Below are 17,726 nucleotides of genomic sequence, written 5' to 3'. Positions count from 1 at the left end.
CAAGGCTAGAACATGGAGTTCTGCCCAGACTAGAATTCTTTCTACCTCTCTTGCTACAGCAAGACTTCTGATTTCTCTCTGGTAGTGTCTATTAACTCGGGTAACAATCCAAGCTGTCAGTGTCTGGGTCTTTAAGGATGGACACTGCAGGCCATGCTGGACCTATTAGTGGGTCGTGAGCTGGAGAGGCCCTATGCAGCGGGACTGCTCCCCTTGAACTTCAGATCCAATCTCTCCCTCCCTAAGTTTCGTCACAGTGGCTACAGAGAGAGAGATCATGCACTGTGCATATGTGGCGATTGAACAAGCTGGCGTGCTTGAGACTTTGATGGAGGGAATGCACTTCTATCATCTGACGAAGGGGAAGTTGCCTATTTGGAGTTTTTGCAGGCAGGTTGTATATGGCCTTCAGGTTTTGGATGACAAAAGAACACTTTTTCAAAAGCTGAAGGTGAAGCATGTGCCAGCATGTCTTTGGAGTAACCCACGCAGGCACAGGAGGGAGCATATGCAAACTCTGGGTAGGTAGTGCCGTAGTTAGGATTTGAACCAATGCTGCCAGGCAGAAGTCCTAACCACTTAGCCACTGTGCTGCCCATACTTTTTAATTTAAATACTGGAGTTTTATTTTTTTTTAAGTGAGCTTTATTGCAACTGAAGTTCATAAAGAAAAGTTGGTCAAGAAAAAAACAGCAAAGAGCTGATAAAGTGTTTTAAAATATTACTTCCAGAGTTTTTCCTTTTCCAGAAATTATTTTTATGTATTTGAAATGTGCCTCTGAACTTGCTAGGGAATTGAAACTTCAGAAAATGACAATTTTCTAGCACAGCCTTCATCTTGCATGCCAAAGCATACTGTCTGTGCTGGCCCAGCATATTTGCCCCTTCCTTCCTATAATTGTATGTAGCTGCCAGTGGAAGACCGAAGTCCACTGTAGCTGCTGACATCACATCCAAGATGCTGGCACCCATGACTTGTCATGTGACACAAAAAGGAATGGTTCTCTTGGTTCATTTGAGCTGTTTGCTTTTCCAGGTTTAGACCTGCTAAGATATGACAAGATAAGGATAGACCACAGATAGGTCCTAATTTGTAGGCCTTCCACATGTATACGATTGTTGAATCCAACAATGCAGTTTATCAAAACTTACATATGGTTCATATTATGTGGTCAATTTAGATGCAAAAAAAGGGCTTAGCACCATTCTTCTCACCCTCAAACTATGTGATGAAATGAGATTTCACAATACAACTTTATTAGGCCATCATTTATCTCTCCTGATTACTCAGCATATTGTAAATACCAAAGATCATTTAGTAACGAAACTCCTGGTTTTCCAGGATGGAGGTCATATGACTATTTTCCAGTGACGTTATGCAATTACTTTGAAATAATTACCTGGAAGGCTCAGTTTACAGTTAAAGTGATTGTAAACTTGTTTTCTCTTAAAATAAAAAAAGATGCTGTAATTGTATTGCGCATATAAAAACATACTGTAACAGTATTGCACAGAGCAGCCCCATTCCTCCTCTTCTGGGGTCCCCTACGGTGCTTTCAGCATCTCCTCTTCTCTAAGTGCCCCCATAGTAAGCCACTTGCAGACATGCTCCCAAACTGGGCTGTGTTCGTCCATAGGCATGCAGCGTGGCTTCGACATAATCTCCCACCCATCATCTCAGGATTTCATTGACAGCAGCAATAGCCAATGACTCCTGTTGGCTTTCAGTGCAGCCTGTGAGAGCAGAGAGAGAAGAACTGCAGCCAGGCACAGTGCTGGATTAATACAGGTGTCCGGTATAAAAAAAAAATCCTTTAGAGTTTAGAACCACTTAAAATTGTATTAACCCCCCCCCCCCCCCCCCCCAAAATGTGCAGTTTACTAATCCATAGATGTGGTGGCTGTATTACTTTTCTTTTTCTTAGGCTTTTCTCCTTTATTTCATCTGGTGATCCTGTCTTAGGGTGTATCCACACTGGCTGGAGGAGCAATAGAAACACCTTTGAAGAGCAGCAGTGTCAGTCTGGGAGAGAGTAGTGTTAGATGCACTAGCAGATTTAAATTAATTTGACTGATAAACGAAAGCCAAAACACCAGCCGTTACAGCAAACCGTTTTACAACCCCAATTCCAAAAAAGTTGGAATGCTGTGTAAAATCTTTATAATCTATAAATCTATATAAATCCTAAGGTAAAATAAGGTAGATTTGAAATTGATGGCAGCAACACATCTCAAAAAAGTTGGGACAAAGCATCAAAAAGCTGGCAAAGTAAGTGGTACTAAAAAGGAAGAGATGGAACAACATTTTGCAACTAATTAGGTTAATTGGCAACAGGTCAGTAACATGACTGGGTATAAAAAGAGCATCTTAGAGAATCAGAGTGTCGGAAAAGTAAAAATGGGCAGAGGTTCACTAATCTGAAAAGCTGCATCTAAAAAATTGCAAAGACTTTAAATATATCATCATCTACAGTACATAATATCAAAACGTTCTGAGAATCTGAAGAAATCTGTGTGCAAGGGACAAGACTGAAATAGAATTTTTGATGCCTGTGATATTTGGGACCTCAGACAGCACTGCAATAAAAACAGGCATGATTCTGTAATGGACATCACTGCATGGGCTCTGGAATACTTCCAAAAGTCACTGTCTGTTAACACCGTTCGCCATGCCATTCAAAAAAGCAAGTTAAAGCTCTACCATGCAAATAAAAAGCCACATCTGAACATGATCTAGAGATGCTGCTGTCTTCTCTGGGCCAAAGCTCATATAAAATGGTCTGTTGCAAAGTGGAAAAGTATTCTATGGTCAGACGAATAAAAACTTTTATATTCTTCTTGGCAACCTTTGCGGCGGCGTCCTCCAGACTAAAGAGGAGGGGAACCACCCGGCTTGTTATCAGCACTCAGTTTAAAAGCCTGCATCTTCGACGGGAGTGCATAAGGCCAGCCATACACGGAGCAAATTTTGTTGCAGGAAAGAAATTCACTTGATTCCCCCATCAACACAGACATTGTTGATGCGGGAATCCCTCCTGCCGGGCCATTGTTTTCTCCTGGCAGGGGAAGCTCTCTCAGCTGAGAGAAGACAATGATTATCGCTAGCAGCTATACCAGCCACTAGCGATAATCACAAGAGAATCCGTCAGGCTGCTTGTACCCAAGTTGATTGATCAACTTGGTACATTCAGCTTGCCCATTAACAGGTTGAACCACGTATGGCTGGCCTAAGTTCATATGGAATGGCACCATAATTGCTGAAATAAATATCCAGGTTTTAGAGCAGCATATGGTCCCATCCAGACATCTTTTTTTAAGGAAGGCCTTGCATATTTCAGCAGGATAGATGCATACTGCATCTATGACAACCGCATGGCTTCATATTAAAAGACTCAAGGGTCAGACCTTTCAGCAGGAAAGAACAGGACAGCATTCCTCTCCCAAAACTCAACAACTGGTCTCCTCAGTTCCCAGACGTTTATAGAGTGCTAAATGAAAAGGGGATGCTACACATGGTAAATATGGCCCTGTCCAAACTTGAGACAAATTGCTGCCATTAACTTCAAAATTTCGTTTTCTTTTTTGTTAACACTGTACATTTTCTCAATTTAAACATTTGATATGTTTTCTATTTTTTTATTGTGAATAAAATATGAGTTTATAAGATTTGCAAATCACTGCATTCTGTTTTTATGTAGATTTTACACATCGTCCCAACTTTATGGAAACTTGGGTTGTAGATAATTTATTAAAATCTGCCCATTGTAAGCATTCATGTCAGTGCTAAGGGGGTTTGCCTCAATCCTCTAACTGTTACTTACTGGCCGGTGTTCTGCCGAGAAAGTTCCTCTCGGGGGATAAGGACCCCCTCTACTGCGCAGGCGCAGCGCTTAGGAGCCGGCTGAAATAGCCGAAGGCGAATAGAAATCAGCTGTACACGGCGCCTGTAAGAGGGCCCCTCACGGGCTTGCTTCGCTCGCCATGCTTTGGGCACGGCCTCACTTCGCTCGGCACTTTTTTATTCCCCCTCTAGGTCCACTTGGATGGTGGGGCTTCAGCCTGGACCCAGGGTGCAGGCGCCGTGTACAGCTGATTGAAGTTTTTCATCTTCAGCGGCTCCTAGTCATTCGTACTGCGCAAGCGCTGCGCCTGCGCAGTACAAGGGGGACCTTATCCGCCGGGGGAACTCTCTCGGCAAGACACCGGACCACTAAGTGAAAGTAAAAAAAAAAAAAGCCTAAAAAAAGAAACAATGCAGCCACCAAATCTAAGAATTGTTACGCTGCAATCTTATAAATTCGTTTTTGGGTTTAGGTCCTTTATCTTTATGGCATAAAGATCACACCTGCAAGTTGCATCACGCGTACAGCCATAGCTCCCAACTGTCCTTGATTTCAAGGGACTGTCCCTGATTTGGAGCAAAGTCCCCCTGTCCCTCATTTTGGTCTGATCTATATAGTTGTATATAAAATTAACTTTTTATCTTTCAAAAAGTGTTTCCCAGTGCTGAGCCTTTCATCCAATTTCTAAATTGCTGCATTTGTAAATTTCAAAAGCCACTATAAAGGAACAGTAGTGGTAAAAAAAAAGCACTTGTGGGATTAACTAATCATATTTCTTTTGCAGATTTCCCCTTTAAGGGGGCGTGTCCTATGCCTACATACTTTTGCTAATAGGTTTCCCTCATTCCCTTACCTCTGCACTAGGAGAAACAGTGCTTGATACCACAGCATTTTCATCTTCAAGTACCTGTAATAAATCTTTGAAACTCACATTGGTGGCCCAATAATACAGGCACACAGGCTAAAGGAGATGCTGTCTGATTTGTGATGAATTGTGCTGCTAATTTGTTTGCTTGCTAATTAGCATCATAATGAATAGTGCAGTTCTTAAGCCCTCGTATACACTATTAGCAATGAAAAAAAACCCTGACAGCTCAATGTTAGTACAGTGATCTCCCCTACGGCGTTATTGGGTTCTGAGAGGGGGGGCCCGGGGGGCCCACCCTCCCCCACCAGGATACTCTGATCAGCGCTCTCAGCCATTGGCTGGGAGCGCTGATCGGGAGCTGTTCAGCAGACCTTTTTCAGTTATGACCCTTTGACAGTCGGACTGGCTGCAGTACACACGGACTGAATGTCAGCTGGTTTCTATTGGACCAGCCGATGCCACCCAACATTTGGCCTGTGTACTAGGCTTTAGTTAGCAGGCTCTCCAAATAAGCAGGCTTTCTTAAAGCTGCCACTGAGCGGATTAAATGATCATTTAGGTCTGGGGCATGAGAAATAATAATTATTATTATACGCAATTTATATAGCGCTATACAATGTATAGGGGAGACAACACAATTACAGTACAGTTCAATACAAAAGGTACAGGAGGGTCCTGCTCGTAGAGCTTACATTCTAAAGGGAGGGGGTGGTGGTACAAAAGGTAATAGCTGCAGAGAATGATTTGATGGGGGTGGCTCGGGGACAGTTGTTAGGTGGGTGTGGGATAGGCTTCCCTGAATGAATGAGTTTTCAGGGATCTCCTAAAGGTGGACAGGGTAGGGGCTGATCAGACATACTGGGGCAGGGAGTTCCAGAGGATGGGAGAGGCTCTGGAGAAGTCCTGAAGGCGTGCATGGGGGGAGGTAACAAGGGAGCTAGAGAGCAGGAGGTCCTGGGAGGAGTGGAGGGGGCGATTTGGGAGATATCTGCAGATAAGGTTGTTGATGTAGATGGGGGTGATGTTGTGAATGGCTTGTATGTTATGGTTAGCATTTTGAATTTTACACGGTGGGGTAGGGGAAGCCAGTGAAGAGATTGGCAGACACGGATCGATTAGTGAGGTGTATTAGTCTAGCAGCAGCATTCATAATAGACTGAAGGGGGGATAGCCTGCTTAAGGGTAGGCCATTAAGGAGAGAGTTGCAGTAGTCAAGGCGGGAAATAATCAAGGAGTGAATAAGTTGCTTTGTGGTGTCATTATTATTATTATACAGGATTTATATAGCGCCAACAGTTTACGTAGCGCTTTACAACTTGAGGGTAGACAGTACAAATACAATACACTTTGATACAGTAGGAATCAGAGGGCCCTGCTCCTTAGAGCTTACAATCTAAGAGGGAAGGTCAAAAGATACAAGAGGTAATAACTGTGGGTGATGTGCTGATTGAGAAGATAAATGTACAGTTGTTAGGTGGGGGCCAGATAGGCTTCTCTGAAGAGATGAGTTTTCAGGGATCGTCTGAAAGTGGATAAAGTAGGAGGACGGATTGGGGTAGAGCATTCCAGAGGATGAGGGAGGCTCTGGAGAAGTCCTGAAGGCGAGCATGGGATGAGGTGACAAGGGAGTTTGAGAGCAGGAGGTCTTGGGAGGAGCGAAGAGAACGATTAGGTTGGTATTTTGTGACTAGGTTAGAGATGTAGCTGGGGGCCAGGTTGTGGATGGCTTTGTAAGTTATAGTTAGTATCTTGAATTTAATTCGGTGATTGAGTGGCAGCCAATGGAGGGATTGGCAGAGGGGTGTAGCAGACGCTGAGCGGTTTGTGTGGTGGATGAGCCTGGCAGCAGCGTTCATGATGGACTGAAGTGGGGATAGCCTATTTAGAGGTAAACCAATGAGGAGGGAGTTGCAGTAGTCGAGGCGGGAGATGACCAGGGAGTGGATTAGAAGCTTTGTGGTGACATTGGTTAGGAAGGGGCGTATCTTGGAGATGTTGCGGAGATTGAGGCAGCAAGCTTTGGATAGTGATAGAATGTGGGGTTCGAAAGGTTAGTTCAGAGTCCAGGATTACACCTAGGACCCTGGCGTGGGGAGATGGGTTGATAGTTGAGCCGTTGATATTGACAGGGAAAGCAGGGGAAGTGGCACCTGAGGGAGGAAATGTCATGAGCTCGGTTTTGGATAGGTTGAGTTTGAGGTAGTGATGTGACATCCAGGCTGATATGTCTGCTAGTAAGTTGGTAATGCGTGAGGAGACAGATGGAGAGAGCTGGGGGGTGGAGAGATAGATTTGGGTGTCATCAGCGTAGAGATGATATTGAAAGCCATGGGAGGCAATCAACTGACACAAGGAGGTGGTGTAGATTGAGAAAAGGAGAGGTCCAAGAACAGAACCTTGGGGGACCCCAACGGAAAAAGGAAGAGGAGAGGAGGAAGTAGAGTTGTAAGTGACACTGAAGGAGCGGTGTGATAGGTAGGATGAGAACCAGCGAAGAGTACAGTCACGGAGACCAAAGGAGTGGAGTTTGAGGAGGAGGGGGTGGTCCACTGTGTCAAAGGCAGCAGAGAGATCCAGGAGAAGTAGTACCGAATAGTGTCCATTGGCTTTAGCCATTAGTAGGTCATTTGAGAGTTTAAGGAGAGCAGTTTCCGTGGAGTGTTGAGGGCGAAAACCGGACTGGAGGGGATCTAGAAGTTTATTCATGGTCAGATGGTCGCTTAGTCGGATGTAGACCAGTCTTTCAAGAAGTTTGGAGGAGAAGGAGAGTAAGGAGATTGGACGTAAGTTGTTGAGATTGGTGGGAGAGTTTGGGAAGATGCCACAGGAGAGGGAGAGGTTGAAAATGTGAGTTAGAGAGTGTAGAATCGAGTCAGAGGGTGAGCGTAGCATTTGCGAGGGAACAGGATCCAGGGGGCAAGTGGTTAGATGGGTGCTAGATAAAAGTTTAGCAACCTCAGTAATAATAACAGGGTTGAATGAGGGAAGTAATGATTGCATCTGTGGACATGGGGTGTTGCATGGGGGAGGTTTTTGCGCATTGGTGATCTCCTCATGAATTATATCAATCTTAGTTTTGAAGTGATTGGCAATCTCCTTGGCAGTGAGTGTGTTGGTGGGTGGAGGCAGTGGAGGACAGAGTAGAGTATTGAAGGTAGAGAAGAGTTGACGTGGACTGGATGAGAAGGTGTTAATGAGTGTGATAAAGTAGGTCTGTTTGGCAGTGTGAAGGCAGGAGTAGTATTTTAGGAGGGCAGATTTATATTGTGTGAAGTCTTCCTGGGTCTTAGTCTTATGCCGCAGGCGCTCAAGAGCGCGGCTACGTTTTCTGAGACTTCTGGTGTCATCTGTTTGCCAGGGTTGTAGCAGTCGGGGCCTAATTCTGCGTGTAGTGAGGGGGGCAAGCTTGTCAAGGGAGGAAGACAGTGAGCTGTTGTAGATGAAAGTAGCTTGGTTGGGGCAGGACAGAGGTGAGATTTTGTCATAGAGGTGATCAGTAGCAGAGTAGAGAAGAGAAGGGTTGAGGTGGCGAAGGTTTCTATGGGTAACCGTTAAGCGGTTGGAGGGAGAAGAGGTGGAAGACAAGGAGAGAGCAAAACTAATAAGGTGGTGATCAGAGAGTGGGAGTGGATTGTTGGAAGGGTTGCACGGAGTGCACAGATAGGAGAAGGCAAGGTCAAGGGTGTTGCCGTTGGAGTGGGTAGGAGCCTGTATCCATTGCTTCAGGTCAAGCGATGAAGTGAGACTGAGAAGTTTAGAAGTAATAGTAGTGTTAGTGTTAACAGGGATGTTGAAGTCCCCAAGAATGATTGTGGGGATTTCAGCAGAGAGAAAGTAGGGTAGCCAGGCCGAAAAGTCATCAAGAAAGGCTGATACTGGTCCAGGGGGCCGGTAGATGACAGCAAATCTTAGAGAAATGAGAGAGAATAGACGAATGCAATGTGCCTCAAAAGAGGAGAGTGTCAGAGAGGGAGGTGGGTGAAGTACCTGATAGGTGCTGCATGGGGCTAGAAGGATTCCCACTCCACCTCCCTTCCGTCCACTTGGTCTGGGGGAGTGAGTCCAGAGAAGGCCCCCATGGGAGAGGGAAGCAGGAGAAATAGTGTCCGATTCATGAAGCCAGGTTTCAGTAATGGCAAGTAGGTTAAAGGAATTTGTGATAAAGAGGTCGTGAAGGGCGGTGAGTTTGTTGCAGACAGAACGTGCATTCCACAGGGCACAGGAAAAGGGGGGGCTGGTTTTGGAAAGAGGAATAGAGACCAAGTTCTGTGGGTTACGGCTCCTGCCAGAGGGTGTAGGGGGATGGGAGCGATGGGCAAAGACAGATGATGGTGGCCCAGGGTTTGGGGATATGTCACCAGAGATTAGGAGAAGCAGGAGGGCGAGGGAGGTAATGTGGGACTGTGATTTATGTGAAGGGGCATGTCTCAGAGTACTGGAGGTTTTATCAGTGTATGGATGTAGAATGAGCAAGAGTTGGTAGGAGCAGTAGTAGGGAGAAGACAGAAGGCAGGGTGATATGTATAAGCAGGCGGGTGGAGAGGGGGGGTGAAGGTAAGAGAGTTTGAGGAGAGAGGACAGGAGTGTCAGAAGCAGTGGTAGAGAGTGCATGTTACAGAGTGGAAGGAGAGCTTATTAGAGAGACAGGGTCACCTGCAGTCTGTTAGGTGCTTTCCAGTGCAGATTGCTGTATTTGTTTGCTTCGTGCAATCGCTGAAGTGCAGAGATTGAAGTGCATATCACTTGTAGAAAGAATCACTTAGAGAAAGAAGCCCCTGCAATGTGCTCACCCCTTAAGGATGCTCAAATATATACTGTTATAAGGGTGGGGTTGAAGTTCGTTAATTAATCATGAGTGACTATAAGAATGCCTAACAATCAAAGTGGACTTTTTGCTTCTAAAGTCAGGAAAGCAAAAGGCCAGAGGCCAAGATAAGATCAACACATAAAACTTAGGTAAGACAGTCTGGAGCAACAAATAATGTCATGGTTGTGCACAGGGCAATAGATAGAGAAGGCCACATACCAACACATACACACAGAGACAGCAAGCAGATCCCAATTTCAGTTAACGGTGGAAGATGTGGTTTAGCTGACACATACCAACACATACACACAGAGACAGCAAGCAGATCCCAATTTCAGTTAACGGTGGAAGATGTGGTTTAGCTGACACATACCTGTAAAGAGACAGAGAAGGAATGATCAGATGAGGCAGAACTTAATAATGCAGAGATTGAAGTACATATCACTTGTAGAAAGAATCACTTAGAGAAGGAAGCCCCTGCAATGTGCACCCCGAGCAATGAGTCATTAGTCAGGAAGGGTCGAATTCTGGAGATGTTGCGGAGGTTAAGGCGGCAGGATTTAGCCAGTGATTGGATATGGGGGCCGAAGGAGAGGTCAGAGTCAAGGATGGATTGGAATGTTTACCTCATCCGTTCAGGGATTGAAGTGAACATTTGTTGATCTCAGAAATGATCTCCTGAGGTCCCAAAGAATGCATCCTATGCATTAAGGTAAAAAAACACCTGTCAGTGACCGCCCTCCCTGTTTTACTTACCTGAACCTTTGAACTTGTCCCATGGGGACGCGCCGTCTCTCTGCTAGGGGGTTCTCGGCTGTTGATTGGATAGATTGATAGCAGCGCAGCCATTGGCTCCCGCTGCTGACAATCAAATCCAATGATGCGGGCGATGGGGAGGGGGGAAATGGGGGGCCAAGTCCGGTATTCATGTCTATGCATGCCAAATGCTGGACTCGGGAGCGAGTTCACAAGGTAACCCCCCAGGAGAGAGCTTCTCCCAGGGGGTTATCTGATGCGGGAAGGAGCCGAGAAAGCCGCCGAGGGACCCCAGAAGACCAGGATCGGGGCCACTCTGTGCAAAACGAGCTGCACAGTGGAGGTAAGCATGACATGTTTGTTATTTAAAAAAAAAAACAAAAAAACCTTTAGTGTCACGTTAAAGCAGAACTTCACTCAGAAGGGAAAGTTCTGCTTTTCTGCCTCCTCCTCTCCCACTTTTGGCACATTTTTTTTTTTTTTTGGGAGGGGGGGGGGGGGGGGGGGTACCTGGTTTTGACATGTACCTGCTCCCACTTGGATCACTTAAGACGGTGATCCAACCAGCTCACCCCTCTCCGCCCACAGCCTCTTGGGACATTTCACAGGTCCTAGAAGCTTGCAGGACCATTCACAATGTGCAGTGTGACTCGCTCATACACAGCAGGGAGCTGGTTGTGAAGTCACAAGGAGTCCTAGATGGCTTTCCACACCAGACGTGGCGATGCCGGAAACCCAAAGATCAGCAAAGAACTGGCCCGGGTGAGGACAGCGCTGGATTGGCAATTGTCCTTTTATTAAAAGTCATCAGCTACAGTACTTTTTTTTTTTTTTAGACTGAAGAACGTTCCACAGTGATTGGCCCTTTACCCCGATTTGTGACGAGCTATGGCCGAAGGACACGATCAGGGGGGCCGCAAATGACCACAACGCCGCACACATGAATGGGACCACACCCTGCTCAGTCCCCAGCGCCATTCCAGGCAGACAAGCGATCCAATCAGCAGTGCCCATGAATCGGAATGGACTGTCGCCATTAGTTGTCCATCTGACACGAGGGACCCAGCTAGAGATGAAGAGTCCACCCACGTGTACTGCACAGCTTCGCCGCATTAATATGACGTCACGATGCGACATTCGCACTGTAGTGTATGGGCGGATTTTTATTTTATTTTTTTAGATAGACTATCAGCAAAACCACGCCCCGACTGTGTCACGCCCACCACTGTCTGCCGCCTGTGGCTGTCTGAACATCTCCCGTATCTCATAGTCCGATCTCCGCCAGTCACATCCGGGTAGGAGCACTCATGATTGGTCAATCTTTAGAGCCGCGCCCCCAGTAAACACCCATTACGCATCAGGATTCCCATTGGCTGTTAGGGTAATTCCAGAGCTTGCGTCATCGATTCAGACTCGCCCACTCCGCCCAGCAACATAACACAGCAGAGTGCTCCATGTGTGTGCAGAGGAGCAGCGGGCTGCAGACGGGGCACCGTGCCATCATCACACCGGTCTGGGCTGCCAGTCACTGCCACCCTCACCACGACCAAAGATCCCCCGCCCTACAGGACCTACCAAGGGGTGTGTGTACCAGACAGGACTGGGACCGACCTGCACTGTCTACAAGCAGCTGCAATGCAATATTGAGGCTTCTATACCTGGGACTGTCAGAATCCAGTGTGATCCCTACACTTGGCACAGTGATCCCTATCCCTGGGGACTCTCAGAATCCAGTGATCGCTGCCATTAGGACTCTCAGAATCCATTGATCCCTACACCAGAGATTGTAAGAATCCAGTTTGATCCCTACCCCAGGGACTGATCCTTTATCCCTGAGACTCCAGTGATCCCTGCCATTAGGACTGTTGGACTCCATTGATCCCTACATCTGGAACTGTCGGAATCCTGAGTTTGCTGCACCTGGGACTGCTGGAATCTAGTGATCCCTATATCTAGGACTGTCAGTCCTCAGATCCTTATACCTGGGGGGCTGTCCTTATATCTCTACATTCGGGACTGCTATTCTGCTGAGATCCCTATTCCTTGGATTGCCATACTTGTGAGATCCCTATCCCAGGGACTGCCAGTCCTCTGATCCCTACACCCGTGGGACTGAGCTCACACCTGGTGGACTGTCCCTCAGATGAGAGGTGTTGAGCAGTGACTGGTCTTCTTATTCTTTGGTCACCTGTAGCAGAGGGAGCACAATGTTTGACAAGAGGAGGATCCCCTTTGTGGTGCTGGACATAGTATGTCTGATCCTGGGTATGTCTCCTGCCATCATTATCAGCATGCACCTTCTTCTATCCCTGTCCTCACAGGAGGGGGGGCCTCTTCAGCCTCTTGCAGGCCCCCCCCATTCCTGAGCATGTAACATAATATTCCTGTTCCATATGTATCTGACTTCAGCCCTTTGCTTTGCATGCTGTCCATGACACACTAACCCCTCCTGTACTGTCCTCCTCCTCTGATCCTTTGTTGGTTCCTGGTAGGGTGCAGTCCCACGGGCCATTCTTCATCTAGAGAATAACCGACTCCAATCTGAGGATCTGCCTACCTGATGGCTGTGCAATGTCCCAGTTTAGGGTGACTGTACAAAGTGCAGTATTTGCAAGCAATGCAACGGGATTGGCACAGGCAGTGTAGAGTTTAATTCCCGATCAATAACGTCTGTCAGGTTTTTATAGCTGTCTGTGTTCCTGTTGGCAAGATTCTTCTCTATTCCTGTCTGATAAAGTAGTCACTGGTATAGGAAGTCGGAGTAATTCTTCCCAATGGGACACAAACAGCGATATCATTCTGGCAGAAGCTGTAACTGTTCCTAAGGAGGTTTCACTTTGATGCCAGTGACCATGTGTTGCCAGGACAGGAAGTGAGGGTGAATTGCCCTGATGGGGACACAGACAGCTGATTGAGATTTAAAGCTGAAGTTTAGGTTTGGCATTTTTTACATAGTTACATTAGTCCAGCTTGAATCGGTGTAAGCATGTATGTGCCATACCTGTGGGATCCTTTTGGAGTCGCTGAAGTAGATACCGCTATTCCAGTGATCTCCACTAGATTCCAGGTTCTTTGCTTAGCAGCTGCCCTGCTGCATTGTGAACACAGAGAACACTTGGCACTTTCTTAAAGTGGCTGTAAACCTTGTTGCACCACTTTTATCCACAGGTAAGTCTATAACAAGGCTTTCCGGTAGATACCATAATTATGTCCTAAACTGGCACATTTTAGGAGATATTCAATATTTGCGCTGCTGCTGATGTGGTCAGGGCATGTGCACTGAAGAAACGGGTCGCTGGTGCCATTTCTTTAGGAGTTGTGCCGTGACCGGCCGCTCCCGCGTGCATGCTCGGGAGGGTCGTCATCACGGCTCCGGCCAATCGCGGAGCCGTGAACCCGCGAACCCAGCCTTGTACTCGGAGTGCTGACGCCAATTCAAGGCATCGCTCTGAGGTGAGTATTTCATAATGGGCTAGAATGCAATGCGTACCAGCTCATTGTGCCTTTGTCTTGCAGGGTTTTTTTTGTTTACAAACTCTTTAATAAATGCAAAGTATTCTCTGATTGGAGATTGTGATATCGCCGCCCTGTCTCTCTATTGACGATTTGCAAATGGGTTTTTTTTTTTTTTTTTTTTTTTTTGTTTACAATCTCTTTAATGAATGCAAAGTATACTCTGGACAAAGTGGAGATTGTGATATCACCGCCCTGCCTCTCTATTGACGATTTGCAAATGCTATTCAAATCCAATGCCTGCTCTGTAACCTAAAAGGGAACAGTTTGGTACACGCATCAAATTCAGAATGTGTTTTCTTCACTTTGCTCCGCTACCCTTTTATTTATTATTACATCTTTTTTTATATAGCACCAGCAATATACACAGTGCTTTACAAACTGTACATTCACTGCCCTCAAGGAGCTTCCAATGAAAGGGACTGGGGGTTATTTACGAAAGGCAAATCCACTCTGCACTAAAAGTGCACTTGGAAGTGCAGTCACTGTAAATCTGAGGGGTAGATCTGAAATGAGGGGAAGCTCTGCTGATTTTATCATCCAATCATGTACAAGCTAAGATGCTGTTTTTTATTTTCCTTGCATGTCCCCCTCGGATCTACAGCAACTGCACTTCCAAGTGCACTTGCAGTGCAAAGTGGATTTGCCTTTAGTAAATAACCCCCACTGTCTCATATTCAAACATACACTAGGGACAATTTAGGAATGAATCTTTCAGAATGTCTTTGGAGTGCTGGAAGAAACTGGAATACCTGGAGGGAGAACATTCAAACTCCATGCAGACAGTTCTGGATGGCATTCAGCCATTGTTTTTGATCTCACCAGCAATGTTTGGCAGGCATAGGCGCCTTGCAAAGCTTGCCAGACACCTCAGTTCAAGCCAATGACAGTGTGCCCCCAATGCGCCTAAGAGGATCTTAAGATGTATAGAAAGCTTTGCTTTTAATTGCCTTCCTTTAAAAAAAAGATTTAAAGATATTAACACAACAGTTTATCAAGCACACTCTAGCAGTTAAAAATATGCTTTTTGTAACATAAAAGCTGAGGTTGCACCCAAGTAAATTGATGCCAAACACGTCAAGCCCTAAAATTGTGCACATTTGTGAAACAAACTTCAGGGTGCAACATTTTCCATAGGTGACTCCAGGGTGTGTGACAATGTGTAGTGCATTCAATGTTATTGTACATAAGTGACCCAACGTGTTTGTTTGCATGGAGGTGGAGGCTGGGTGATTCTAAATTTTATTTGGGGGGGGGGTAGTGCTTGGGTGTAACCTTACTTACAAAAAAGTTTTTTTTTTTTTTTTTTTTAGATCTGGCTTAACTTTATTTGATCAAATAAGGGACTAAAGTCTCCCATGTGATAAAGTTTTTGTTCAGGCAGATTCACTTTAAGACATCAGGGGTCTAGTCTATCCCTGATAGTGCAGTTGCTTTCAATTGAAGCTAATAGAGCACAGATTGCACTCCATTAGCTCCTTCTCTGAATGCGGCAGTACGAAGTGACATAATGCACATAATGCTTCTGTTCGTTTTATCTAGGGGAGATCATCAAACAGACGTTCAATCGTCTCTCTCCTCTCTATCCCGCAACACCTGCCACGAGGATCCTGGGCCCGCAGGAGGGACAGAGGAGCCCGGGAAACTTTGAGGAGGGGGAGGCGTTTCAGAATCATGGAAGCGATCAGATGGCTCTAAAGCTGCCCAGTTGCTTTTACTTGCCAGGCAACAGTCATACGTTGGTGGCAGCGAAAAGGTTAATCCTCCTACCCTTCTGCCTGCAGTGTTTTCAGTTAGTGACAGGTTCTCATTAACAAGGCCTTATGAAAACCTTAGACCACATTTTTATAAATGCCCCCTAAACACATGAAAAATGCGTTCCAATACTATGTGCCATTCAGAAGTGTTTGAAGATCTGTGTGAATTTTTCTTCCAGTATTCCAGGTTAACCTTTCTTCCTACTATCCTTGTATAAGGACACTGTGCTCGTATTTGTACTTTTTGGTGAATATGTCGAGCCAGTTTGTAATTTGTGGTTGATGTCTCGGTGTTGTTGTCATGATGTAATGTCAGCGCCATCTGAAGAGGTTTATGGGCTGCCAGAGTGGAGCTTGGTGACAGCTGGGTGGCAAATTGCCTTGTATGTGACATGTGGATAGTAAATGGTCTCTTGGTGGTCTTTTGTGTAGAGGGTCCTATGAAGTATGTGCACATCCTGTGGATACAAAAGGTTAGGAACCCTTCCTCCTCCCCCCCCCCCTTTTTTTTTTTTTTTTTTTTTAGTTACCAAATAGTGTAAGGCTGGGTTCACACTATTGCGAATTGGAATGCGAGTTCCCTGCATCCAATTCGCAATAGCAGGAGATTTTGATAGGCTCTTAGTGGAGCCGGTTCACATATCTCTGCTGCGGCTCCGGTGTGAATTTTTCAAGTCCGAATTCAGCCAAAAATTCGGGCTGAAGTGGTGAACGGGGGCGCCCCGGAACCCCTGTTGGGAGCCGCATGCGAATATGGTGTTAAACCAGTCTAAAAAGTTAAACTATTGCAAGAGATTTTCTTTAACGACATGTATGCCAACATTCAATAAAACAAAAATAGAATATATTGCAGCATACTAGTTCTCAGATGTGCCGGCTGCATTTGTTTTTTCTTTTTTAGAACTGAACTCCAGGATAAGTAATTATGTAAGGGCATGCATATTCTAAGGCCGGCTATAAACGTTTCGAATTGTGAGTCGATCCATGTGTGGGTAGGCTGAATGTACCAAGTTGATCGCTCAACTTGGGTACAACCAGCCTGCCGGATTCACGTGCGATTATTGCTAATGGCTGCTATAGTCGCAGGAGGGATTCCCTGCTGTCAGCACTGTCTGTGTTGATAGGGGAAACGTGCAAACTTTTTCCCTGCAGCCCTTGGTTGCAGGAAAATTTTTTGCATGATCTATTGGCAGCCTTATTTGAATGGTGTGCTGCGACCCAAAGTTGGCCATATATAAACAATGTAGTAGGCTCACTGTGTATAGCATGCAGTGAATTACATTGCGGACCATAATTGACTATGCTAAAGGTCATGCAAGTTAATAATCAGATTTTCTGTTTTGTTGTGTTGCAGACATAAGTGAAGTGATATTGCCTTTGGCGAACTAATGGTGGATTTCCTAATTGGTACAGACCAGTGACAGTGCATGTCGGGACACATTTCTTATTTCTAAATGATCAGATCTGCATGTTTTTGTTCACTAGAACACCACCATTGAGAAGTAATAGTTCTTATAGTGTGCTGTAGTGTAATAAGGTCCCCCGACTAGGTAAGGAGTAAAATTGTGCCTGTTGTGTCAGATACATACTGAACTGTTACCAGGAGATTAACAAAGGTGCCTTTAGGTGCTGGTTTGATCTGGGCCCCCCCCCCTTAAACGTCTAAGGGCTTGTTCACGCTATCTTTGGTCTCTGAAAAGTGATCCATGTTTGGATTGCTCTTCAAAGAGTATTTGACAGGTGGTGAGGCCGTGTATTGCCTACTTACTGCTTGCTTTAACTCCATGATCCTCTCACTAGCGCACTACAACCGTGTGCATCGCATGCGGTTGTGGGGGGCCTTGCAGAGTGTCTCCTTTTACTTAATGGGTTGCATTTGCGGACCCCAACCAAAAGTGACATGGTGTATAATTCCTGCTTCGTCTGTGAAGCAAAGCATCATGGCCTGTGGCATGTGTACACTCCCGGCCCTTGCCTCTGCAGCTAAACGGTGTAGCTGTTGAGGGGTGGTAAGTGTGGCTCAGCCTGTGATTTTTTTTTTTTTTTTTTTTTTTTTTTTTACTGCCCCACAGCCTCTAGTGTGAATGAGCACTAGGTGCTCTTCTGCGCAAAGCTCAACTTTGGCTTAAGGCCCCAATAGAGACTGCTCAAATTAAATTCAAGCCATTGGGTGGCCTTGCAAG

At 45.8% G+C, this 17,726-nt stretch overlaps 1 protein-coding gene across 2 annotated transcripts in view; it reads left to right on the top strand.

Moving 5' to 3' along the window:
- The first annotated feature begins 11,679 nt into the window (after positions 1–11,679).
- PLPP1 (phospholipid phosphatase 1) overlaps positions 11,680–17,726 on the top strand; it is a 135,214-nt gene continuing 129,167 nt past the window's right edge. The window contains exon 1 of one of the 2 annotated variants that reach the window (XM_073622794.1): positions 11,680–12,538. In XM_073622794.1, coding sequence (XP_073478895.1) covers positions 12,481–12,538 — 58 coding nt within the window. In that variant the 5' untranslated portion in view covers positions 11,680–12,480. The remainder of the gene's footprint in view (positions 12,539–17,726) is intronic. The other variant, XM_073622804.1, reaches the window with a different exon arrangement.

Source organism: Aquarana catesbeiana, linkage group LG01 (genome assembly GCF_042186555.1).
Source record: "Aquarana catesbeiana isolate 2022-GZ linkage group LG01, ASM4218655v1, whole genome shotgun sequence".
NCBI lineage: Eukaryota > Metazoa > Chordata > Amphibia > Anura > Ranidae > Aquarana > Aquarana catesbeiana.
This window is presented reverse-complemented; position numbering and strand designations above follow the sequence as displayed.